At 40.0% G+C, this 27,535-nt stretch overlaps 1 protein-coding gene across 1 annotated transcript in view; it reads left to right on the top strand.

The window, feature by feature from the left end:
- The window catches only part of LOC102253434 (myomegalin), a 164,954-nt gene that overhangs the window by 73,993 nt on the left and 63,426 nt on the right, over positions 1-27,535 (top strand). Inside the window, exons 9-23 of the mRNA XM_014550095.1 lie at positions 7,962-8,093; positions 8,672-8,785; positions 8,907-9,116; positions 10,551-10,709; positions 11,770-11,883; positions 12,075-12,212; positions 12,930-13,109; positions 13,597-13,791; positions 14,367-14,534; positions 14,662-14,743; positions 15,405-15,496; positions 17,828-17,944; positions 18,245-18,382; positions 19,416-19,528; positions 20,967-21,094. Of these exons, the coding sequence (XP_014405581.1) occupies positions 7,962-8,093; positions 8,672-8,785; positions 8,907-9,116; positions 10,551-10,709; positions 11,770-11,883; positions 12,075-12,212; positions 12,930-13,109; positions 13,597-13,791; positions 14,367-14,534; positions 14,662-14,743; positions 15,405-15,496; positions 17,828-17,944; positions 18,245-18,382; positions 19,416-19,528; positions 20,967-21,094 (2,080 nt within the window). The remainder of the gene's footprint in view (positions 1-7,961; positions 8,094-8,671; positions 8,786-8,906; positions 9,117-10,550; positions 10,710-11,769; positions 11,884-12,074; positions 12,213-12,929; positions 13,110-13,596; positions 13,792-14,366; positions 14,535-14,661; positions 14,744-15,404; positions 15,497-17,827; positions 17,945-18,244; positions 18,383-19,415; positions 19,529-20,966; positions 21,095-27,535) is intronic.

Raw genomic sequence — 27,535 nt, 5'->3', positions numbered from 1 at the left:
GAACCCTGCGCGGCGGCGGCCGCCTCGGGGAGGCTGGGAGCGAAGATGAAGGAGATCTGCAGGATCTGTGCCCGGGAGCTGTGCGGAAACCAGCGGCGCTGGATCTTCCACACGACGTCCAAGCTCAACCTCCAGGTGCTGCTCTCGCACGTCCTCGGCAAGGATGTCTCCCGCGACGGCAAAGCCGAGTTTGTCTGCAGCAAGTGCGCTTTCATGCTGGATCGGATCTATCGCTTCGACACCGTCATTGCCCGGATCGAAGCCCTGTCTATCGAGCGCCTGCAGAAGCTGTTGCTGGAGAAGGACCGCCTCAAGTTCTGCATCGCCAGCCTGTACCGCAAGAATAACGAGGACGCGGGCGCGGAGACCCGGGCGGGGAGCGGGACGGTGGACCTGGCCGGCTTGCCCGACGTGCGGTACTCCGCGCTGCTCCAGGAGGACTTTGCCTATTCGGGGTTTGAGTGTTGGGTGGAGAACGAGGACCAGGTTCAGGATCTGCACAGCTGCCATGGTTCCGAAGGCCCTGGACACCGACCCAGGAGATGCCGTGGTTGCGCGACTTTGCGGGTGGCCGATTCCGACTATGAGGCCATCTGTAAAGTGCCCCGAAAGGTGGCCAGAAGTATCATGTGTGGCCCTTCTTCCAGGTGGTCCACCAGCATCTGCACCGAAGAACCAGCACTGTCTGAGGTCGGGCCCCCGGACTTGCCAGGCACGAAGGTCCCCCCCGATGGAGAAAGCATGGAGGAAGGGACCCCGGGATCCTCGGTGGAATCTTTGGATGCAAGTGTCCAGGCTAGTCCTCCGCAGCACAAGGACGAGGAACACGAGAGAAGCGCAAAGGAGCTTGCAAAGTGTGACTGCTGCTCAGAGGAACAGGCTCCGCAGCATACGTGCAACCCCAAGCTGGAGCTCGCTCTTAGCGTGATTAAAGGTCTCGATTATAAACCCATCCAGAGCCCCCGGGGGAGCAAGCTTCCTATCCCAGTGAAATCCAGCCCACCGGGAGCCAGGCCTGGCCAGAGCCAGAGCGGGGCAGATGGCGTTAGTTCCGGTTTCCTTAGCAGGTCTTTGAAACCCCTTTACAGCACACCTGTCAGTTACTCCTTGGAGATTTCAGACCTGCAGGAGCTGTGGGATGACCTCTGTGAAGAGTATTTGCCACTCCGGGTCCAGGTATACAACATGGCTACATAGTGCCTTTTTAAATTATAGTTATCCGGCCGCAAGCTTCACAGGATTTCTAAATGAAGGTTAATTAGAACATTAATCATCGAGCCCATTTTTGCTGCACCTTTCACTCGTGTCCCAGTTAGCCTATGTGATTCTCACTCAAATGATTTGCTTTCCACAATCCCCTTTGTAGCAACATCTATTGATGCCGTCCCATTAATTATCAAAATTGCAGATAAAGATTTCGAATTCACTTTGACCATAAAATCTTATGTCTGGCACTAGAACTCTTCTTCCCTCTTACCCACCTCCCCTCCCCGTCTCCCTTCTTTTTTTGTTTTGTTTTTATTTTTTAGATTTGTAGATGTTTTCTCCCATTCTGTGAGGGAGTTAGTTCTTCCCCAGGTAAGCTTCAAACTGATTAGAGCATAGGGTAAAGGTTTGGGAAAACCTATTAATTCACCAAAGCATTGTAGCATCTGGGCAATATTTATACTAAATTAATAGAGGACTGATGGTGACTTGCTCATAAAAGAGATTTGGGAATTCAATTGTTGTCATTTAAAATGTCATTTAAGGAGAAAACTTCACAGCCAGTTAGTCTATTGAGCTTCTTTAGATGTTTGATATTAAGAAAGGATTCATCCATTATCAAGTAATAGAGTTTCATCCACGATACTCTTGCATGTCTAAATGATTAGAAGATAGCAGTTGATCTTAATTTAAGCTGTTTACATCTGGCCAATAGATTTCATGCCACTTTTTAAATTCAGCTATGTACAGGGATCTGACAAATGCTCTTTTGTTTCTATAGCAACAGTAAATGCTAGATTCAGTTAACTTTCTGAAACATCTGGCATTTTCTACTTGATACAAATTCTTTAGCGATATCGTTATAAAAGTGGTCAATCTAGAAGGCATTTTTGGAAAGCCTGCTACAGTTACCATCATCCTAGAAATGTACAGCTTGATAAAAATAAAAAAAATGAAATAGTTGATTGTCACTTGAAATTTTTGAAAAGTATTTTAGTATAGATATTAAATTTGCATCACAATGACAAATTTGTCAGAAACAGTGTACATGGAAGTGTTAGAAAAGGTTTGATAATGTTTTCATTTGTATAAAATATTAAGTATTAGTGTGCCTGTTGCTGTGTGCTTCTTTTCTTTTGCTTCCTTTTCTTGGAATGGAGCCTCTCAGCTAAATTTGGGCTTTAAGTATTTGTGTGACCAGACATAGATGTCACAAATTAAACATGGTGTTTTCATATTAGGATCTAAAAGGAGACTGGGGCAGGGTGGGTGGGAAATAAGCTTATTTTACCCCCTCTCATATATGGTCAATATTATAGAAAAGTAAAGGCAGAAAATTGCAGGCAAAATGAGAGGAATTTTAAAATCCATATTTAATTAAAAATTCTGTCTTTTTGGTGCCTGCACTCAACAAATTTTGGTGTTGGAAAGGATTTTAAAGATCATTTCATGCAGGCCCTCAGTTGAGAGATCTGGAAAGCTCATAGTTTAAATACTTAGCCCAGGCACAGCCAAAGATCCCTAACCATTCTCAGCCGAGGTCTTTTAATCTGTGTATTAAGTTACATTGCCTGATATATGTAGAATTAAATAAGTACTTATTTTAAACAGTCTCTTTTCTATAACCTAAGGATTCCAGGAGGATTCCTTTAAACTATGTTGACTGCATCTTTACATCAAGTCCCTTTACTTCACTAAATTTGGGCATTAGGAAAACAGATGTTTAAAACAAAGTATATGACCTTTTCATCCATCACTTGGCATACATTCTTTACTGTTTGTTGAATAATAAAACATCAAGAGGAGGGAGAGAATAACATGCAGCTTGAATTATGGCATTTAATTATGCCATTTTCTCTAATAATTAAGGATGTGGGGGGAAATAGGAAGATAAACTGTATCTAATGTTTGTAAATAAAATGTATGTTTTGGACCCCTAGTCTGTTCTTTAGGCCAGGTTGACTTTTAAATTCCCTTAGGCCTGTTGTGCTTTATGGCAGAGCCAGAGCCAAGTGGAACAAAGGCAGACTGGTTTTTGTCTATTGCTCTGAACAAATGTGGAAAGATTAGAAATAAATGTAAATTATTTTTGGTCGTTGTCCTTTTAGTTTGTAGAAAGGAAAAACCACAAAAGAATAAAATTTCCTTTAGTTATATTCTACAAATATGAAGAAAGAGCAAGATTGTTCTGTAAGATCATTTTGATTTCTTTGTTTAATCCTTTACTTTCCCAATGATGTGCACTATTCAAATGTCACTATCACAATGCCTTCTGATTACTTTTCTTACTGTCGTTCTCTTTGCTTTTTCCTTCCTTATGTTAAAGACAAACAGCAACAGTGTCATTCTCCTGCTTAATAATTTTTTAGTATTATGTAAATTGGCTTATTTGCCTTGTACAGAATTTATGCCTGAATACCCAAGGTTGTCTAAATATCTAAAGAAATGTTTGAAGCTTTATTCTAGCTGGTTATTATTCCTTCTTTATTGTCTGGCCCTTAACTAGAAGAGCTATGATAGGAGGGGTGTGGTTCCTTAGTAAACAGCAGTTCAGCTCTGGCCCACATGCAATTTCCTTTTCTGTATAAATTCGAAGAGCAAATCTTTGCTTCAAGCTTTGCAATGCCAGGGTCTGCTCTCGTGTGACTATAGTAAATCATAGCTCTCATAGTTTAGCTACATAACCTAGATCAGGACCTTTGGAAGATGTGTTAGATGCTGGACGAGATTAGGTCTTTAATTTTATGCTGGGTGATGATTCTTATGTATCTCCTCTTACCAACAATAGAATAGAAAATTACAGCCGTTTGAGATTAATGACTTGCTGTTGTGAGGACTAGTAATGTGCCAAGAAAAATGCTGTTAACCCGGAAGACCTAAATTACTGTCTTTCAGCCTAAAGGTCTTACAATATACAACATTAGGCCTGGAAGCAATTCTCTTTTCTGATACTGGATTTGTCCTAACTGAGTTAAAAGCAACTTAATTAAAATTGTTACAACATGATTTTAGTAGCCGATAGTCTGGAGATTAACACTAATCAACCAAATCAAGTATTACTGAATTTCAGGCTCGATAAAATCTTCATAGGAGCAATTGATTTATGTGCTTGATACTTCACAAGAATTCACAAGCTCAGTTGGTTCAGTGGGGCTTTGCTAAATGCTTTTTTGGCACTTGTATTTGAAAGGACATTTTTCTGAGATGTAAAGTATTATGATTAAAGAAGAAACAAACAACTTCTAGCTTGTAAGTCAGTCCATTACAGAATTAGGAGTTTCCTTTGATAATTTAAGCCAAGATGGGTTCAGATGAGATCCAGATTCATTTGTACTCTTCTATGGCCTTCTTGGCTTCAAAGTTGCTGTTGAAATATCTATATTAAATATCTATCTATCTGTTCTTATTTGTAAGAGAGCCACTAAAGGATTAGAACATTTTCCTGAGAAGGAGACAGGCCTATTTTTTGTTTGCTTGCTTTTTATTGTTCTTATTAAGCAAAAAACTTTTGGTCCCTATAATATTTTAGGCATTGTGATAGATAGTGATTTTATATAGAGGTGAAAGATACATTACCAACTTAAGTGCATTTGGTTAAATTGGAATCTTTTCCTGATTTCCTGTCTCACTTTGGTCAAGTTTCTTACCATCTCTAAGTTACTCACCATTTCCTAAATGTAGGATGATATTGGACCAGATAATTAAAGTTTTCTTCATATCACTAAGATTCTTTGGTTTAAAGGGCATAGATATAACCACAGTTCCTACCACTTTAAATCTGAGGCTATTTTTTAAAATTCTGCTTGTTATAGTTTAAATTTGAAACATATCGCCCTAACTGGTTTGGCTCAGTGGGTAGAGTGTCAGTCTGATTGAAAGGTCCCGGTTCAACCCGGTTCATGCCCCGGTTGCCAGCTCAATTCCCAGTAGGGGGCGTGCAGAAGGCAGTCGATCAATGATTCTCTCTAATCATTGATGTTTCTTTCTCTCTCTCCTCTTTTCCTCTGTGAAATCAATAAAAGTATTTTTAAAAAATTTTTGAAACATATCTTATTATAGATATTATTGGAAAGTTGTTTTATTTGAGGAAATAAAAAGCCAGGTTTTGTAGACAAAGTTTTATCATTAAGTAAATGATAGTTATTTATCATTTAGAATTATTATACATGTCTATTAAATAGTTACATCTCCCATGTATGACATAATTCACTTTGCTTCAGGGCAAGGCTCCCTGTTATACCACAACAACAAATATCTCAATTTTTCTAGGAGTTGTTTTTCTTGCTTCTTTTTTCTTTTTCTCTCTTCCATCTGGTCCTGTTTGCTGTACTTTCAAAACATACCTACCCATTTCTCTCCCCTGCCATTACTACCACTATAATCCAGGCTGCTGTTATCTTTCATCTACATTACTGCAACAGCCTGCTACCTCGTCTCCTGTTTCTATTGGTGCGCCCCCACAATCCACTCATCACAGAGTAGCTTGGTGACCTTTTGAAAAATTAAATATGATTGGATTACTTTTCTGTTAAAAACACTGCAGTCCATTCTCATTTCAATGGGAATGAAATTCAGTTTCATTAACTCTGGTGTACAAAAGCTTTATATGATTTGACCCCTGCCTTCCTTTCCATCTCATCCTGTATTACTGTCTCCTTTGCCCCTTATGCTCTGTCCCTGTGCTATCCAGCAAGGTAGCCACTAGCCATACGTGGCTATTGAGCACTTGAAATGTGGCTAATCCGAATTGAGATGTGCTGTGTGTGTAAAATATCCCCCTTAATTTCAAAAGACAGTATGAAAAATGTAAAGTATCTTGTTAATCATTTTTATATTGAATCTTATTTATGATAGTATTTTGGATATAATGGGTTAAATAAGATATTTTATTAAAATTACATTCACCTATTTATTTTTACTTTAGCCAATGAAGATACTAGAAAATTTAAAATCATGTATATGGTCCATTGCATTTCTATTGGAAAGTGATATTATAGTCCCCTAGGCCTTTCTCTTTCCCAGGCTCACATCCACCCTAGGTCTCTTGCATTGGCTGTTCCCTCTGCCTAGCTTGTTCTGTAGATCTTTGCACACTGACCAACCAATTTAGGGTAACTTAATCGCTTTATCATGCTCTCTATTTTACTGCATAAGGCTTGTTTCTATCTGATATTTCTTGTGTTTCCATGTTCCTTTATATGTAGCTCCCTTCCACAGTGCTTTATATACTATGGTATTTAACAGATGTGCTGGATAGTATGGGGCTCAGTGAGCAGAGGAGATAGTAATGCATGGTGAACAGAAAAATTGATAAATAGCACTGAAGGAATAGAAAAGATTTTTCTTCTGAAAACTTTAAGCTCCCAGTTGCTGGCAGGAAGGGACTTAAGGTAAGCTGTAACTCCACTGCCTGCAAGGCGGTAATTAGAGGTCAAAAGTGTGAAGGAAAGAAAAAATGAATACCAGTTGCTTTTTTCCTCTTCCTCTAATGGGTTTATAATTTTTCTAATTGGAATGATGTGGAATAGGGAGGGAGGAGGTGGAATTTAATGCCACAGTGAATTCCTAAAGCTTTATTTTAGTAAGTACTCTTAGCTCATAATGAATATCAGTATAGTTCAATGAGTTCATCTCAGTCTGATTGATTATCCCATATATAAGTAATACGTGTGTCTGCTTTTTACCTGAATTGTTTTGGTGAATTATTCTTTCTGTAAGACACCGTTTCCTGAGACCACTATGGATTTTTAAATTTATTTTAAAATATTTTTACTTTTTATTATCATTTTTTAAATCCTCACCTGAGGACATGGAGAGAGAGAGAGAGAGAGAGAGAGAGAGAGAGAGAGAGAGAAACATCATTGTGAGAGAGAAACATTGATCCGCTACCTCCTGCACATGTGATGAGGATTGAACCCTCGATCCAGGCATGTTCCCTGAGTGGGAATCAAACCAGCAATGGCAACCCTTCAGTGCACAGGAAGAAGCTCAACCAACTGAACCACTCCAGCTGGGCTTACTTTTTATTTTGAAATAATTTCATGAGGGAGGTACATAGAACTCCCAGATTCACCAGTTGCCAAATATTTTGCTAACTTTGCTCCCATTGTCTATATAGACACATTATTTTTTTCATTCCTGAACCATTTGAGAAATAGTTGCAGATAATATGCATTTTTACACTGAATACTTCAGCATTTATTTCCTAAATATAAGGACATCTCTTATATAACTACAGTATTATATGTTATATAATTTTAGTATTGATAAAATACTGTTATTTAATGTACAGTCCATATTAAAGATCTGCCAGTGTCTCCAATAATGTGAGCAAGCATGCTATAAGAAAGATAGTTGGAATATAACTTTTCCTCTCTTAGGGATGACATAAGTTTGATCAGTGTGCCTTTTGAATTTCCTAATTGAAAACAGGATAAAGTGAATATATGATCATCATTTTTCTATTTTGAATGCTCCCCTTTCTTTAAACTCTGAATTAATTGCTTTAACTGAATAGCTAGTGTTTGTGTGAGTGGCTGGGAGAATTAGAGAGGGGAGCTAGAAAGTATAGTAAGGATGGAAGTGAATCAGTACTCTTAATAAGGAACAGGACTGTCTTCAGGAATTCATACTGATATTTCATGCAACAACCGGTTTTTCTAAGTTTCTAGCAAAAGATGCTAAAATCCTTTGAAGATAAAATTTGTTGTTGACTACTTTTAACTCAAGTAACTTGTCTTGTTGCTTCTTCCTAGCCCATGACCCAAGAGTTATTCAAACAACAAAAGCTGAATTCAGATGAGACCATTATAACTCAACAGTCGGTACCTGAGTCCCACATGGCAGAACTCCAGGAAAAAATCCAGCAAACAGAGGCTACCAACAAGGTATGATCACCTGGTGGCCCTTGGAGATCATAGACTCTCCTGAGGATGTGACTGACTCTAGCTGAGTCTGTTAACTTCTCTGAGTAGGACCTGGGAGATGGATAGTGTGTGTTTAAGTATAGTTCTTCTTTATTTCGCATCAGGATGTTAGCCTGTTCTGCACAGATCAGGTTGCAGGTGCCTTTTACGTATGTGATTAAAACTTGAATGCAGTCTTTAAATGTATAAGGTACCGAGATAGGAGATTTGTGCTTCTGATTTTAGCTTAACTTCTCACCCCTTCATAACCAATGGATTTTAACATCTGCTTAGAAGAAAAGTCCCACAATTTGGGATGCTGAGCTTCTGGCCTGGCATAGTCCTGTATGATGCTAGATAGCAGAAGTTCCTTGGTCTTGGTTTAAGGGATCTACAGTGACTCATATGGACAAGTGCCCAGGATGGCTGCCATCATAGAAAAAGCACAGTACATGAGAATTGAAGCAACTGAGTTTAGGAAGAAGTATTTTTTCTGCTACTAAAATCTGTACAGGCGAGATAATGGAGTTAATTAACATTTCGTTTACTAACATGTATGGTGCTCCCTCTCTCATTTTCAGATGGAGGAGTTATACCAGGTGATCGAAGGTCAAAATGACACAATGGCAAAGCTTCGAGAAATGCTTCACCAAAGCCAGCTTGGACAGCTTCATGTATGTGGGGGTCACATAGGCAGACTCCATGGAGGATGTGCCGTTCTCTGACCTATATTGTTGGTCTTCTCAGCTGCTTGGTGCTTGCCCTCCTTGTGATCATGATTTTTACTCTTTTCAGAGCTCAGAGGGTACTCCAGCTCAGCAACAAGTGGCTCTGTTTGACCTGCAGAGTGCTCTATTCTGCAGCCAGCTTGAAATACAGAAGCTCCAGAGGGCCGTACGGCAGAAAGAACGCCAGCTGGCTGACGCCAAACGATGTGTGCAATTTGTCGAGGCTGCGGCCCACGAGAGAGAACAGCAGAAAGAGGCTTCTTGGAAGCATAACCAGGTAAATCATTAATCGTTTTGTGGCCGTAAAGACCGACTTTGCCCTGATAATAACTTTCTATCAGGACAGTTTGTGTTGAACCCTTTAGTCGCTTACTTTATCTGAGTAATTCAGTTCAACATTTGCTGTCCTCATACTATGTGCAGAATATTGGGCTGTGCTCTGGAAATACAATAGTGAAGATTACAGGCTCTTGCCTTGTAAGTTACTTGTAATTTAATTTGAGATACAGTCACATAAACAGAAACATTGATCGATTTCCTCCCGCACACGCCCCAACTGGGAATCGAACCCACCACCTTTTGGTGCATGGACAATGCTCCAACCTACTGAGCCACACAGGCCAGGGATATGAAGTTATTTTTGAAGGATGCGTAAAAGCGAGAAACAAAAGTGGAAGCGCAAGCAAGGTCAAAGGAATGGCACATGCCATTAGACATGTTTGGTTTTAATAAAAGACATAATTTTTAATGGTTTCTTTATCTTGTTAGTTTAGAGCATATGCTACTCTTTTTTAAGATTTAAAAGGAAGGTTGAAATATCTTATCCTTGATCTTATTGTAAAGCAAAGGATCCAGGTTTGCAGTGGGACAGAGTCCTCCTTAGTAGTTATAGAGGTCTATCATTTTTACCAAATTTACATTCTACCCCCATCCACAGTTCCCTCGGTTTCCCACATCCTAGTTGATTTGTGTATAATATTTCTGAGTAATTTTAAGAATGGTACTTTCTGCTACTTTATTTTGTCCTACATGCCCAGGAAGCTTTAAGGCCTCCATGTCTATGACCTTGTGAAAATGTTAGATTCTTAACAAAAGAGAACATGGGGGACCATTTAAGAACTTGCTTGTGTTGTCAGTTTGGCTCAAATTCTTACAACATTTCAAAAAATAAAATAAGGTGGAAGCGCAAGCAAGGTCAAAGGAATGGCACATGCCATTAGACATGTTTGTTTTTAATAAAAGACATAATTTTTAATGGTTTCTTTATCTTGTTAGTTTAGAGCATATGCTACTCTTTTTTAAGATTTAAAAGGAAGGTTGAAATATCCCATCATTGATCTTATTGTAAAGCAAAGGATCCAGGTTTGCATTGGGACAGAGTCCTCCTTAGTAGTTAGTTATAGAGGTCTATCATTTTTACCAAATTTACATTCTACCCCCATCCACAGTTCCCTCGGTTTCCCACATCCTAGTTGATTTGTGTATAATATTTCTGAGTAATTTTAAGAATGGTACTTTCTGCTACTTTATTTTGTCCTACATGCCCAGGAAGCTTTAAGGCCTCCATGTCTATGACCTTGTGAAAATGTTAGATTCTTAACAAAAGAGAACATGGGGGACCATTTAAGAACTTGCTTGTGTTGTCAGTTTGGCTCAAATAAATTCTTACAACATTTCAAAAAATAAAATAAGGGGAATCTGTTTAATTCAGGAATTGCGGAAAGCCTTACAGCAGCTACAAGGAGAATTACAGAGTAAGAGCCAACAGCTTTGTACCCTGGAGGCTGAAAAATACAATGAGATTCGAACCCAGGAGCAACACATTCAGCATCTAAACCATAGTCTAAGTCACAAAGAACATTTGCTTCAGGTGAGTCACACGGTGATTTCATCGAAAACTGGACTCAGAACTGAAGTTCCCGTTTATGTAATCTTAAGATATCAGTCCACCTGCATTGAGTACCTGCCACATGTAGAAGAGTGAGAGGTGGGGATCAGGAGGATTCAAAATAAAGTACAATCTGTTAACCAGGATGTTACAATGAGATTCGAACCCAGGAGCAACACATTCAGCATCTAAACCATAGTCTGAGTCACAAAGAACATTTGCTTCAGGTGAGTCACACAGTGATTTCATCGAAAACTGGACTCAGAGAGCTGAGGTTCCTGTTTATGTAATCTTAAGATATCAGTCCACCTGCGTTGAGTACCTGCCACATGTAGACGAGTGAGAGGTGGGGATCAGGAGGATTCAAAATAAAGTACAATCTGTTAACCAGGATGTTAACCAGGAAGTCCAGGAAACAAATATAGACCTGAAAGACGTAGGCCATACTCGTAAATAGTTATTAAGCACCTCTGTGAGTCAGAAAGTATACTAGGTTCTAGGAAGACAACGAGAAGAGATGGCCACTGCTCTTAGCCTAGTAAGTGAAGAGATTTGAATAGAAATTTCCCCAGATGATAAAACGAAAGTTTTAGGGGGGAAATCGAACACTAAAGAAGACAGTGGATCACTTCTACCACCTATCTAAGCTCCAGTCACATTGAATCCCTTATAGTTTATTGTGCATACGATTTTTCCTAGCATGCATACATTGTACATACTTTTTCCTTTCTCTGAAAGAAATACCTCCTCCCTCACCTCTTCTAGTCCTTTCAAGACTTAGAGCAAATGTAATCTTTTGTGAGATCTCTAGTGACACCTTCAGGCAGAGTTAGACAGTGCATCCCATGTTCCCCTACGCACGTGTATATGTGTATGTGATGCAGAATAGTTAAAAATTTGTTATCTCGGCTAAACTGTTCCCCTTGAAAGTGGTCACATTTTGGTTTTTATCCTGAATAACTAACAAATTGCTTGTCAGAGTATGGGAATTCAGTTAGTATTGGATAGATGAATAAAGGAAAATACATTTTGGTTTCATTAGGAATTTAGGGAGCTCCTGCAATATCGAGATAACTCGGACAAAACCTTTGAAGCAAATGAAATGTTGCTTGAGAAACTGCGGCAGCGAATACAAGATAGAGATGCTGCACTAGAGGTATGTCCCATAATTTTTCTCATGATGCTATGGATTATTCTGTTCACATAGGTCCTATAGAAATCTGTATCTACTGGGTTTGCTGCTTTTCACAGTTGGATCTCCATTCCTTTATATTGGGATTCCTATTGGAAAAGGGTAATCAGGATGGTGGCTCTTACAGAGCTTTAGGATCCTTGCTTTCCTTGCAGCGGGCTATAGATGAAAAGTTCTCCACTCTGGAAGAAAAAGAAAAAGAGCTGCGGCAACTGCGTCTTGCCGTGAGAGAGCGAGATCTTGACTTAGAGAGGCTGCGCGGTATCCTCTCCTCTAATGAAGCTACCATGCAGGTAAGAGCAAAATCTGTCCTGACTTGGCATCCCTCTCCTACTTGCATTCCTGAAGCATCAGCCCTTCTATCATTTTCTGCAAACCAGTGTATTAATTTATCAGAAAAAATATATAAAAACAAACAAAAATAATAGTCATTCGTTTCATCATCAGGGATTAGGAAGTGAGACGTTTTAGCACTTTCATAAACTTTGTAGGGGGAGGCAGTGAATATGGATTTCTATACATGGTTCTAATTAATTTCTAATCCTTGTCAATATCTGTACACTTTTACATAAGCATTGCCAGGGTGCAGCTACTACATTGTGGTTTTCCCATTAATGTTATATACGTGTCTGTGTATGGCCACAATCAGATCATTTGTTTATTTTAATAATATTTACTGTGGAGCATTTTTGATATTTATTTTAGAGCTTATATATCTTACCATCTGCCACTTCTTAAAGAAGTTCTTCACTTCTTGTATAGTATAGCCTACTTCCTCCAAAATACATCATTTATCATGTATGTTATGTTTATGTCTCTACAAGCTAGATGAGAGTTTCTAAAAACAAAAAATAAATTAGTATGGCATTTTTAGATTAGGTACTAAGTTTCCTCCTTTTGTAAAATAGTTGATAACATGAAGATAATTTAAAGGTAGATCGGGTTTCGTGTGTAACCTGAGGTATGTGGAGTGGTCCTTGGACTTACGGTTGCTTTCTTTGTGACCGTAGAGCATGGAGAGCCTCCTGAGGGCCAAAGGCCTGGAAGTGGAGCAGTTATCTGCTACCTGTCAAAACCTCCAATGGCTGAAAGAAGAAATGGAAACCAAATTTAGCCATTGGCAGAAAGAACAAGAAAGTATCATTCAGCAGTTACAGACATCTCTGCATGACAGGAACAAAGAAGTGGAGGCAAGACTTTGTTAACTTACTGGTAGTCAGTTTATCAGTTACATAACCTCAGTCTTAGATTAGGACTCTTGAGGTCTGGGAGGCCAGTGACCCAAGTCTTTAATCCGTTCTGTGCCTGGGCGAGTCATTGGCTTTCACTGGGACTGTTGTCCCTACTCCTATAAACTCACGGAGTTTGTTATTTCAAAACAGTATGTCAGTTGCCATAAGTATTTTTCTGTATTGTCAGTGTTCATTCACTGAGCAGGTATTTATAGGCTTCTATGTGCCAGGCCTGTGCTAGGTCTGGGGAAACAAAAACAAATGAAACACTGATACTTGTTCTTCAGAATCTCACAGTTCTTTCTTATATGATAGATTCTTATAAGTACCGCGCGCTAACCGATTGCGCCACTGGAGCTCCTATATGATAGATTCTTAAAAGCCCTTTGATATGTAGTAGAGGGAATTCTTTCCTCCAAAACTTACACTGTTTCTTCTGTCTTAGGATGTTAGTGCAACCTTGCTCTGCAAACTCGGACCAGGGCAGAGTGAGATTGCTGAGGAGCTGTGCCAGCGTCTACAGCGCAAGGAAAGGATGCTGCAGGACCTTCTAAGTGACCGAAACAAACTAGCAGTGGAACACGAAATGGAGATTCAGGGCCTGCTTCAGTCTATGAGCACCAGGGAGCGGCAGAGCCAGGTAAGGACTAACACACGCTTTATCCAGAGTAAAGAAAGACATCTGTTATCCCAATTCAAACCAGAATCTTTTTAAAAAAAATATATATTTTTACTGATTTCAGAGAGGAGGAGAGAGGGAGAGAGATAGAAACATCAATGATGAGAGAATCATTGATCGGTTGCATGCCCTGTACTGGGGATTGAGCCCACAACTGGGGCATGTGCCCTTAACTGGAGTCATACCTGGGACCCTTCAAACCTCAGGCTGATGCAGGCCAATGCTCTGTCCACTGAGCCAAACCAGCTAGGACCAAACCAGAATCTTGACACCTTGGTCTGATGAGTTCTAGCAGAACCAATTTCAGATTATTTCATCTTTAATATATCTGTTATATTCAGTTTTTTCTAATATTCTACCTATGAGAGACTTTTCACTCATTGCCTGTTTTTCCCTGTAAACTGAAAGCAAGGAAACTATTTTCTAGGGTCCCAAAACTGGCTTCATAAATGGTTGGCTTTTAACATATAACATCAGAACACAAATTTTGTTGTATCAGAGAATCTTTCTGATGTCATGTGTGATTTCCATTCTAGGCTGCTGCCGAGAAGATGGTGCAAGCCCTAATGGAAAGAAATTCAGAATTGCAGGCCCTTCGCCAATATTTAGGAGGGAAAGACTTCATGGTGTCCCAAGCACTCATCTCCAGCCAGCCAACTGGAGGGACCTCCATCAGCCCCCGCCTCGGAGAGCAGACTGATCAAGTAAGACTGTAGACTTGTGTAGATATGTTTGATAATTATCTGACCTGTGTGAGAAGAATCCAAGTCCTTGTCATTGTGATCATGGTTCCTGCATCTTCCTAAATCCCCCAACTCCTCCAATTTCCAGGGTTCAGTGCACATACCCTCCAGAGATGATAGAACTTCATTGACTACCAAAGGGGATGCCACCATACCCAAGTCCCCATTAGGTAAGCATCAAATTTCATTTCATTAAGGAATCTCTGCTTTTCCTTCCCATAATCCTCTTTTAATGGGTTTGGCCAAGACTCTCTTTCCCTTCCTACCTTAATGGAAAAATTAAATTTGCGTTCCCCTGAAAGGATGAAGACGCATCTATTCTAGGAAGAACTGCCCTTTCCTTATGTTGAATTGAGGTGATTGCTCTGGGTATGCAGTTTGACTAGGGAAATTGCATCCTCCTTTTCAGATAGCTTTGCAGGGATTCAGCAATGCAGGAGGTAGTGTTTCCAAACCTGCACAGCAGAACGATGGGGCTGATACCTTCTGGGTATCTTTTAAGAAGGCTGAGTACACTTGCTGTAAGGTGACATTTCAGTGTTGGGAGGGGCAGGCAGTTGCCTCCATAACTACAATATAATTATCACACAGGAAATTTAACCTTGGTGTGGTTATACTATGGCTTACTTAATCTTATTTTTATAAGCATGTAGGTTGCTTGCAGTGTTTTGCTTTTACAAATAATGTTGCAAAGAACAACCTGTGCATATATGTTGTTTTTTATTGTTGGGGTGTGTCTTCAGAGTAAATTTCTGAGAAAGGAGGCAGCAGAGATCATGCTATGTTAATAGTGATAGAAACTAGCACAGTTTGTTTGTTTTTCAATTTTAGGAGACTTGGACACAGTTGCAGGGCTGGAAAAAGAACTGAGTAATGCCAAAGAGGAACTTGAACTCATGGCTAAAAAAGAAAGAGAAAGTCGGGTGAGTTTTCTAGTCAAGCCTAATTTTTAAATTCCTGGTTTTTCTTTCAAAATAATTTATATTTAAGAAAGTACACTTCTCCAACTATAATATCTGGAGAAAAATATAAATCACTTTATATACACATTACCTCTCCAAGATGCTCTGGTTTTTATAAATGGGGACTGTTAAAACATTTTAAGTGCTAAAATAATAGTTTTCTCTGGTTATTGCTAACTGGAATAAAGTAATTGGGAATAAATGACATGCTATATAATTGCTGCTTAGATTTATGACATTAGATCCGTAAAATTAGTTTTGGAAACATGGAACAAGAGAAATTTGAGAATGATCACTAATGTTGAGTAATTGCTAAATGCAGTGCACTGTACTGGCTACTTAAATTAGCACTAATGCTTACAATTCTATACAAAGTAAGTGGTATTGACCCTACTTATAGATGAAGAAGCTGGAACTCAGATTTTTTAAAGCACAGAGGTAGGGAGTAGTCATATAATTAAATACTAAAGCTAAGATTTAAGCTCAGGTCTTTTGTGACTTGAAATGCTTTTTAAGTAGTCATTTCCTGGAACAGATGTTTTTTTCCCCATGTTTATGCTCTATTTCTAGCAATAGAGTTTTCATCGGTCTTTTTAGAAGAGGCCTCTCGGCCTTACAGACTCTCTCCCCCTTCTGCCTCCCTGTGCAGCTAGTTGTATGTCCAGCTATGATGCAGAGGGAATATTGGGGCCACAGTATAGTGTTCCAGACTACAACTAAGAGCCTTTATTTACCAGGGCATCTGTTTTAGAAGGTCGGTTCGGGTCATGGGTTCCTAAGTCCAGTTCAGCTGGCTAAGCTGTGTAGTTCCTCAGTTTTGTTCCACTTCTTTGTCTTAGATCTATAATGTAAAGCCTGTGTTCATAGTTGTGATGAAAGTATCTTATTATACCTCTTAGCTTCTCTTTTTACACCATTTATCTCCTTACAAACAGACCCACATTATATGAATAAAGTTTGAGGATATGAAGTTGCATGGCATTTAAAAAATAACAGTTTTAAAAATCCCCCAGTTATCCTCCCCCTTTTTTGGGAGGGGTGCGGGGGGCTCTACCCCAACCATTATCTGATTATTCATGTCAGTTCTTTAGTTTCCATATGCAGTTCCTGTTTTTCTCATATATGCTCAATTCAGAGCAATATTACTCTTTGGTCTGGTCCTCTTTTCAGGGTTATAAAATCATAATGAGTAAATGGATATTTGGAGTGAATGATATTTAGCTATATTACTTACCTCTATGTATCCTTAACTACCAACTTCTCAGTTCAATGTCTTATATTCATTATCAACTTCCCTCTAATATCTGTTATTTTCCAAAAGCCATGAAGATTTTTCCCAATTTTTAAGTACTCCCCTACTATCTTGAGATAATTGTAGTGGTGGTAATAATAATCATCCTTTATTGATTGTCTAGTATGTGCCAGGCACTTTAGATACATATTTTTTATTTTCAGATAGCCTTGAAAAGTAGGTATTATTCCCATTTTACCATTGAGGAAACTGAAACTCAGTTTAAATGTCTTGTCAGGGATATTAAGACATGATTTGACACCCATGTGTGTCTGACTGCAGATCTTTATCATGCTGCAATAATGTTTCTTCCTCATGTTTTCATTTTTTTTAATGGAGTAAATTATCTCGATATTTAATGATAGAGATCTCTGAAGAGGGCCTAATACATAGCACCCCTGTTTTCCATAACGCAGACCTGAACAAACTGTTAATGGCAGATGATGTGGTACCTTATCAACTGTGTTACTGATAAAGGCTTAGGTAGAGAACTTAATGCAAGAGCCAATGGGCCTGCTAGCCAGTCCCCAGAATTAGGTAGACTTACCTCCCCAGTCACAGGCAACACTGGGCCTGGGCAGATTCCCCAGTTTGCATGGTAGGGAGGGGCCTGCCCTTGGAGAAGCCCTGGCAAAAACAGGCTTCCTGCAGGCAACTCTCTCTGAAGGTTAGGAAAGGCGGAACCTAGTCAAGCATGCCTGGCTTATTATTCCCCCATGTACCATTACGATAGTCCCTCTGCCTGCCCGGGGCTGCGTGAGGAAAGGGGTGGAGAGAGGTCAGGATTTACACTGCCTGGGCTTCTTCAACATGCAAAGAAATGTGAGGAGAAACATTTTCTCCTAACATGCCACAGGAGCCCAGAGCCATCAGATAACTTGGTATCGTTATAAATCATCATGAGCCCACACAGTGATACTGTAAGCTTTGATAGAATTAGAAAATACACAAATAAAATTTTTGTTGCCTATAATTTACCTGAGGATTTCTTCTCTGCACAGATGGAACTTTCTGCTCTACAGTCCATGATGGCTGTGCAAGAGGAAGAGCTGCAGGTGCAGGCGGCTGATATGGAGTCCCTGACCAGGAACATACAGATTAAAGAAGACCTCATAAAGGTCTCTCAAAGCTTTTTACAGACCATTGGAAATAGCTACAACTCAGAATAGGCACCTACACACATTCGGATGCATTGGTCCGTTGGCCAGTGCTTATTTCTTGGACACACTGTTAGAGTCTCGTGATAATGCTGTGTTCTCTTGGACTGAATCAGAGTTGCTGTGACTTCGTTCAGAATACATCATTACCTTCATATGGCTTATCCGTATCCCACTTGAAAGTGTAGCAGACTGTCTTAGGAGCATTTTTTCCTTTGCTGAATAGTATTTTTATTCCTGTTCCCATTTGTTTACTTCTAGGACCTGCAGATGCAACTGGTTGATCCTGAAGACATACCAGCTATGGACCGCCTGACTCAAGAAGTCTTACTTCTTCGGGAAAAAGTTGCTTTGGTAGAATCACAGGGTCAGGAAGCTTCAGGAAACCGAAGACAACAAGTAAGTTATTGGAATACAAACCTTATTTTTACTGTGAAGTAAACCGTGGAAAACCTGTCCATCTCAGTTAGCTGTGAAGGGATCCGGGGATAGAATTTCATGGAGAATCTGTGCTCTGGAGTGTCCTGCCTTGGTCAGTGTCAGCCACCAGCGCGGAGGCTCCTTCCTTACACTTGTAATTGTGAATTGAGAAGCAGTTCTTTCGTCACACACCGTCAGTTGTCCCTGACCCCTAAGTCACCTCTCTCGGCTGAATCCATCTGCCTGCATGTAACCATTTTTTAAAAATGATTAAATTTTTAAGTTTTGTGGGGTTTTTTTTAAGAAAAGAAGAAAAACTTCTGCCTCTTCCCCAAGTTCTTTTGTAGCTTCTGTCCCACGTCTAACCTTTTTTCAATGATAAACTTCTCAGAAGACCTACTTGCCTGTGCTCCTGGTCTCCACTCTCATGCCTCTCACTAACCGCTCATGTCACTCCGGTCTGGCTTTTAACTCTACAGGTCCCCTTAACAGATCTCTCTGGCCATGCACTGTCATAGCTCGTCGTCTTTATCGCACTTATCAGAGCTCACAGTGACACAGTGACAAACGTGATTGATGAATGTCTTCCCCCTGACAAGATAGTAAGCTTATTCCTAGAACAGAACCTGGCACATAGAAGGGACTCATAAGCTTTTATTGGATGAATGAAGAATACTAGGAAGTCCCATTACATGTTTCCCTCTTGCCCTTCCTCTCTTTCTCTTCCCCTCCTTTCTCTCCACCTCATTCCTAGGCTTCTGGCTCCTCTCTATCTTCTACTTGCTTCCATGTTTAAACACTGCCTTATAGGGTTTTAAAGAAGAAAAAATGGTATAGTTCATGTGGCATTGATTTGAAAACTAGAATACCATGGAAAGCATAAGTAAGTAATAATATAGTAAGCTTTCTTTTAGTCAAAGTACATGCTAATGCATTCTTTTAGTCTTTCTCAGGATTAACTGGCTTCATGTCTCATGTCTCCATTTGCACATTTCTTCTTCTCTTTCCTCAGCTGCTGCTGATGCTAGAAGGACTGGTAGATGAACGGAGTCGGCTCAATGAGGCCTTACAAGCAGAGCGACAGCTCTATAGCAGTTTGGTGAAGTTCCATGCCCATCCCGACAGGTAAGAGAGTGCACTGTGTTCCCGGTTACTCTCATTAAGTGCAGATGCGTACGATAGCGAAGATGGGAGAAAAGAGAGCAGAGACAGCTACAGGGACTGCCAGTTTGTCATTTGTTGTGTGGATTGCTTTGAGCAGAAGTGTCCAATCTTAAGTCAGTCATATAGCTGTTGTAGATTTCAAATGAGAAGACCTAGCAGGTTTCTAAAATAATGCCTTGCGTCTAGTAAGCACTCCATGTATAGTCCTTTCCTTTCTCTGCTCCATGTCCTACTAAAGACTGTTCCGCTATAAGACTAAGGCTGTAATGGGAACTGATACTGTTGAGTATCATTGAAGAAAACATATTTACTGTGATGGCAATATCACCCCAGGATCACCGATAGCCATCGTGATCAGTCTGTATTCTTGTCCCTCTTGATTTGGGGTCATGTATATTATGTCGTTCTAGTCCATTTTATATTCTTCCCCTTTTTGTACATTTTGCCTTCCCTCCTAGGCCCCTTTTCTCTTTCCCAATTTTTATTCTTTTACTATTCAGTTTCTTTTTTTTTTTTTTTTTCGATGCAAAAGCATGAGTCTTTATTCGAGCTATCTCGGCTCCCCCACCTTGCCGACACAGCGACAGGAAGCAGAGAGAGCTAACTCTGTGTGGAGAGGGGTTTTATAGGGGGTTGGAGTAAGGGGAGGAGAAAGGGCTGTGGCCTTGGCGATTGGCCAGGCGCAAGTCGGTGTCTTGTTCCTGGGTGTGGCTAGCAGAGGCTTAGACTTCCGGGAAGAAACTTCAGTTTCTATTATTTTTGGATTTAATTTTTTTTTCTACTTCAAGCAAATGAAGGAAGAGGAAAGGTAGAATAGGGCCCCTTGATTGTGTTACTTTTAAAGAATGTCTGGATCCTTAGTGTCTGTGAACTGGGTTCCTTTTCAGAGCACTGTCAAGTCTGGTTAACAAACAAGAGAACAAGTATTTTACTTGGCTCAATAGTGCTTCAGTTTATGTTTCGTTTTTTTTTTTTTTTTTTTTTTTTTTTTTTTCAGAAACTAACACTCTTAGTCAAATAATGAAATTTCTCTTATGTGCTATAGGGGTGTGAGATAAATCTCAGGAGCTATAATTTCATGTGAGATTGGCCCAGAGCCTAGGATAAGGGACAAGCTTTAAAGAAAGGAGCAGGTCTTGCTAATCTACCGCAATGGCCACAAATGCCACAACAAAGACTACATTCATTCACTGTGTCCTGGAGAAGAGTTACTTTAGACAAGCATGTCAAACTCAAAGGCTAACACAGCTGAATAAATGAGGCATGCAGCCCGCGGGCCGTGAGTTTGACATGCTTGCTTTAGAAGGTCTCATGGCATTGATGGCTCTTTGCAAGCACAGGTGGACTCATTACAGTTGATGGCTAATCCATTTTCCTTCCATGTGGCATGTTTAATCAGCTCTGACAGAGACCAGACTCTGCAGGTGGAACTGGAAGGGGCCCAGGTGTTACGCGGTCGGCTCGAAGAAATTCTTGGAAGAAGCCTGGAGCGCTTAAGCAGGCTGGAGACCCTGGCCGCCAATGGAGGTGGGGAACTGGAAAGTGTGCGAGTTCGTCACAAGCATGCCTTCTGAGCGCTGGCGGGTCACTGCAACCAGGATGGAAAGCCTTGTTTGTACTAACCAGAGAGAGCCTGGTCTGACTGGCAGAATTCAATGGTGACTTACTAATGATAAACCTGGTACAAGTAGCATCAGCTACAAAGTGAAACTCACTTTAGTCTACCTGAACTTCACAGTACATCTCCATCTCTATGTTGAATGGTGGAGGTTACAAAGTGTATTTGCACATTTTAAATCATTCCATTTTAGTTTTCCCACCCGTATCCATTCTTTTCCCCAGCGCCTCCTCCTGATTCCTTCATCCCTTCTGTGGGCCAATAAAGTTTATTCCTCCCCCACTCTCACAATCCATTTCATATGTTCCATATCATGTCGTAATGCATGCGTGTGTATTATTTTTGCCATTCAGTCAACTCCTGCTCTTTGAGGGAGAGTAATTTAAAGTTTCAAGATGAGAGAGAGAGATTTAAAGTCTATAAAAATGACTTTGCAAAAGTGATATAATCCTTATCGGAAGGTAACCAAAACCAAGTCTTGTCGTGGTAGACTATATATAGCATTGGGAGGGCCATGTTAAAGAGCCAGAGGCAAAGGATAAAGCGTTGATAGTAAACCTTTACCTTGATATTGGTTCAGAATTGATTTTTTTTTAATGACTATGAAATTTGATTAGGAGCAGATTAAATTCCATTAAATTATTTTTCTTTAAACCAAGGGTATGTTATTTAATCAGAACATGACTTGAAGAAAAGCTCCCAGGTCTTCTAGAGTCAGAATCCTCTATGTAAAAAGATAATTTGAAATGAACGTCCCCCATTAAACTTAGTATTTCACCAAATAAGTCATTATGGCCAGAGGAGTGTATTGCTTGTCTATTTTCAGCTGGTAGTGGCCCTGATGGAGTCCTATATTTTTCACTTTTTAGTGCTTCTCCATTTCTCCATATTAAAATAAGTAATAGGCTTCAGGCTTTGAGGTGTTTGAATAGTTTAGAAATAAATGTCACAGATCTGTGTTTATAGGTTTCAGTCATTGTCTCGGTGCTTTCTTACAACCACAGGATAGGTATAAGGACAGGGCCACTGGAGATTGTACTGGTGTCATCGCTGTTGACAGTGTAAAAAGTAACCAGGATAACTTGGAGCTCTGTGGGTTCAAATGAGATATCCTATTTTGCTGGATGGTAGTTTCTTAGATTAGAAGCTAAGATTTTGGTTTTTAAACCTGATGAGCAGGGATTGAGGCTTTCTAGCACCATAAATGTAAACGAGGTGGAGTGCAGTGAATGTCCTGTTTGCCCTCCGTTGTTTTCCAGGACATTTATTTCTTTCACACTCTTGTGTTGACATGGCTTGCCTGACATTCTAAATTCCATCCAAGAGAACAGCCTAGTATTTTCTATAAAGTATTTTGCAAAGACTGATAGCCTTAATAAGCCTTCCTCTTCATGGAAGTGCTTTCCAGGGTTAGTGGCTTTGGCGGGGAAAGGAGTCATTTAAGGAAGGAGATAGGAAGTGTAAGCAGAACCATCCACTTTCTTACTCTTCTAATCTTAAGAGGCCCTTCCTGCACAGAGCTTATTGTGACTTTCTGGATGTAAGGAGGTGGGTATTCGAGCAGTGAAAATATCAGCCAACCAAAACATTTAGGAAATGTTATCTCTTAATTTTACGAGTAGACCAAGGAAGCTTTCTAAGTCTCCTAAGATTCAACCTTGGGTGACTTGGGTTCTAATGATTCACAATGATTACAGGAACTTACGTTAATTACCACTGCTGCTTCTGTCAACCTTGAACAAGAGTAGGAACTTCCCTTGGGGTCTTGAACTGTTGCTGAGTGTTAGAGGAATTCAAGTTAGATGAATAATGAGAAGCTCAACTTCCTATTGAAAAATTATCAGAATAGATTAGAGAGGAAAAATGTAAGTGAATTTCTGGTCCCGATTTAGATTCCAAAAGGACAGACTAACTTGTTACTTGCCTTTTGATACTGTCTTTGGAAAACATTTTAGAAAATTCAGTGCTTTAGTGGCAGAGGATAAATTAAGAGTTTAATTTTGATACCACTGATGTGACTGAAATCAGTACTGATTTTCTGGTAGCTGGAATGAGACTTGCAAACAGGGCTGCCTGGAGAGAGCTCTCTGGTCAACCACTGTTGTGCGATAATTTGACATCTTATTAGGGAACACAGTTCTGATGAATTTTGTCCTATAACGTACATATAGATGATATTGTGATCGACCATATCAACTAGAGTTAACATGATATAATAGTATCCATTCTCTCTTTAGAAGCACAGACCCTTTCTCTTATTGGATTGTGCTACCTGTGTCAGGCATTTTTCAACATCACCATAATTTTAGATAAAGCATTGTGTGTTCTGCTTATGGAACTTTATGCCTGAATAAAAAAATCTTGAAAGAAAATGAATGGATTAAATTCTCCCTCAGATCATAGCTGTTTAGCCAAGTTGTAACTTTTGAAAAGACATTTTTGGGCTATTCTAATATTGTCTGCCTTTTAGTTTGATAAGGTGTACTTTTACCCTTACCCCCACCCCATTTTTCTTCCTTCAATTGTAGGCAGCAGCAATATTTTTGGTACCTCTACTTCCTTATTCATATTTTTAAAATATTTGTCAATGCTGTTATATATAGTGAGAGCTCTATTAAAGCAAGAAAATCTTGACCTGAATAGGATATTAGTTTCTAGCCACAAGACATTTTCTTAGAGGGTTCTTTAGTATATTTCACTTGCACAGTTTATACATACATGATCTCTGTGACAAAGCTTTATAAAGACCTATCACTATTATGCTTATTTATGCTCCGAATTCAGTGTCTGGTCCTGAGAAGTTTGCTTTATAGCTTCAATGCAGTTCACGAAATTGATTTCGTTTTTCTCTGTCTTCCAGTTGGACCTAGAGTTCTCTGATTGGGTGAAGGGGGAGCAGATCAGATTATACCCAAATTGCTCCTTTCCTCGAGGAATAAAGTCTGACTGGTGTACCTAAAGTCACTTCCCTTTGGGCTGTAAGCCTTAGAGAAAACAATGCTTAATTCCTTGGCTTTCCTTGAACTCTAGTTCCCGTTGTTAGGATAAAGCCACTGTTTTCTGGTTTCTGGTCTTTTTATATGAAAAAGTCACAGAATCTTCACATTTGACAGCCCTGAAAAATTCAAGTTGCCTCTTCAACTCGGGCCTCAGTAGTAATTGTACAGGTCAGCAGCCAGTGCCCTGCAGGGAAATGTGACACTTCCTATGAAGTTAGGAAGAAATATTGGTCCTCTGCACACAGTCCTTTTTCCATCCTGTCTTGTAGAAATTGTACTGATGGTAGAATAAGTGAAATCAGCTTTCTTTTTCAGATACTAATATCCTGAGAGATGAAGCCTGCAGAGTATGTTCTCTCATTTCTCTTGGGGTTAAAGTTCAGAGAGATTTTCTTCTTCCTTTGGTGGTATAGAACCATTTGTACTATAGAAAGAAGAGCTAGGAATATGGGGCTCATGAGGCAGCCAATAACAAAAAGCAAGGAGCGAGCCAATGGCACCATACATCGGAATGATTTCTATGGGGTGACAATTTCTTAGTCTTTACACCTTTAGGAATATGATTTACGCCACCCTCTCGCTAGACATTTGGATCGATAACTTTGTTAAACCGTTTTTATTATGATTACATGACAAGCATGTTGCTGTTAAGTAGTCTGAGTGTTGACAGAAGGTAAGTCCTCAACCTCTTGCTATATAATCACAAGAGCCAGGATGCGTTTCCCAAGTCAAACATTGGCATTGCAATTAGCTTCCAACAAAGGATGGGAAGTGGAAGGGAAACAAAACTGTAGAGCTGACAATAATAACTGTACCAGATTTCAAATAATAATTAAACTTACCAAGTGAATTACTCATTCTTTTTGCATTACTTTCCCCTTTTTCCCATTGTTTCAAGTCAAATTTGAGAAATAAACATCTCTATCATATTGTTTTCCTCTTGCAAAAGCTGGAAGGATAAAATGGAAAGTTCAGCAACATCAGAACATGTTTGATGTAAAATAATGTGAAGAGTAGGGGTGTTAGGTTCATGAACCAAATCAGCTTCCTGGTTCCCTTAAGGAACTCATAAATGTCTGGCACATGCATGAAGTTTGCTTTCCATAAGTAACATGAGTGCGCACCGCTTCGTTTGCCATGATCAAAGTCCTTGCTCTAAAATGCCATCCTCTCTCAAGCTGCACGTGTGTTTCCAGGTATGTTTTACAAATCATGAATTTGTTTCCACGAAGTAGTGGCAGTTTGATAATAAAAACAGCTTTATTTTCATCGCTTAAAAGTTTGCTCCTAAGGCTTTTGAGAAAAATGAAACTGATTCAGACTATTTAAATGAAGGAGGAAGTGACATGTTAAATGACCCAGTAACTTGGCATTAGATTATTTCCAGGTCTATTTCCCAGTCCGTGTATTTTCCTCAGGAAGGGCATGTCTTCATGGCCCTGTGCTGTGCTAACCTGTGTTAACATTTGTGCTGACGTGGAGAGTGTACTTTTTTTTTTACATAGAAGTATTAGAATTTCAGCCACTTGAGTTGAGACACACAAAAAAGTTGTTACTGATCAATAAAAGTATCCAAGGCCAAACAGTAACTATTGGTTTCATTTTTAAAAGGTTTAAGAGAAAGAAAAAAAAAGAGAAAGCTCCTATCTTTTTTTTTTTTTTCCTTATAGGAGAATCAGTCTGTTGACCATTGTACTAAAATTCCAAGTCAGAGTAAGGCTCTGGTGTGAGTGAATGAATGCCTTTGTGTTTATTTAACTAAAGGGAGGAAGAGGAAGGAACCAAGGCTCTGGTGTGAGTGAATGAATGCCTTTGTGTTTAACTAAAGGGAGGAAGAGGAAGGAACTTGAATTTTTCTGCTTTCAAAGAAGTGAGCCTAAGGGACAGCCTTGTATTTCCTGCAGAAATGGAAATGGACTACTGTACCTTAAAAACCCTTTCTTGCTCTCCTCACTGAAGGAGAGTAGTAGGAAGAGGGATGGAGATGTGAGGAGCCAGTTCTTATGGTGGGTGGTGCTGTCCCCATAAAGGTTCCTGGAAAGTCCTGCTTCCTGTGTCCTTTGCGTGGAAAGAGAGAGACCATGAGCAGGAAGAATTCCTTGACATTGTAGAAGCTTAAGCACTGAGAACAGTTGCTTTCTGAATCAAGGACAAGCTGGTAGCGACTTAAGAGAGGTTGCAATTTAAAGACAAAGATACACCCTGAAGGGGCTTGACCAAAGACAACAGTTTTCTACCTACTTCTGTTCTAAGATCAGAATCTGTCCAGTTAAAGAACTTTATTTCTCGGCAGAAGTTTATGGAGGACTATATGAACTCTTAAAGTTTTCTTATGGTCCAGAGGGGAGTGGATGCAGGTGAAATTGTTGCATTCGATAGGCGAGCGGTTTCCTTTGATTCTCTCATAGTGCATCATAATACTTGAGCCTGCAGTAGCTGGTTCATGATGTGAACATGTGACTCCTCGTAATGAGCCCTTGGCAGGGTGCCCAGAAGTGAAAGTGAGATGGGCCCAGAGGACCCAGCTCAGCAGCCTGGCAGCAAGGGAAGAACAGCCGGGCGCTTGGCACCGCCAACTTGTTCATGAGTCCCATATCCTGAGTAACCATATGGGAAAATGTTACTCTTTTTCTGCTGGTCCCATATAAATGGCTGGAAGGGAAATCAGTAATGACTCTAGAGTTGGGGGAAACTGGTTGTGTGCAACCAGTTTGGGCTCGTTACTGCAGAATTAAAATAACACTTCATGGCTTTCCCTCTAAGGCTTATTCGTGCCTGATGGAGCTTGAGGGCAGCTAGAATTTGATGATGATGAACCCGGTGTGTGAAGCACCTGTCACTCAAAAGAGCTCATTCTATTTACTTACAACTGTGTTCTTTCAACGGTTCTGGGAAGCAGGGAGAACCAAGTGTGATTTCCAGCCTCTTGTTTGGGGAAACACACAGACATGCAATAGACTCAATCCAGATCCAGTTAATCACAGGTATAAAGTTTCCCTCTGCTGGTTACCTACCCTTGGGCCACTTTAGTTTACCAACAATAATAAGACAATAATGTTTAAGGGCAATATTTAGTGGTACACGCCATATGCCAAGCACCGTTCTAAGCACTTTCAAAAGCAGCAAACCCTTTAAAGTGCACAACTAGGGAATGGGTGTCATTATTAACCCTAGTTAATAGGGTTAACTGCTGAGATAATTGAGATACGGAAAGGCTATGACTTGCCTGAAGTCACATAACTAATGACAAGCAGAAATCTAACCTAGACATTCTGGCTCCAGAGCCCCTGTTCTTAATAATTATAGCCATCTGCTATTTAAAAAGCGCCACAAATGCATGAGTTTTTGCCT

This window comes from Myotis brandtii, unplaced genomic scaffold, assembly GCF_000412655.1.
Source record: "Myotis brandtii unplaced genomic scaffold, ASM41265v1 scaffold582, whole genome shotgun sequence".
Classification (NCBI taxonomy): domain Eukaryota; kingdom Metazoa; phylum Chordata; class Mammalia; order Chiroptera; family Vespertilionidae; genus Myotis; species Myotis brandtii.
The sequence above is the reverse complement of the archived record's forward strand: the minus strand, read 5'-3'. Positions and strand labels throughout refer to the sequence as shown.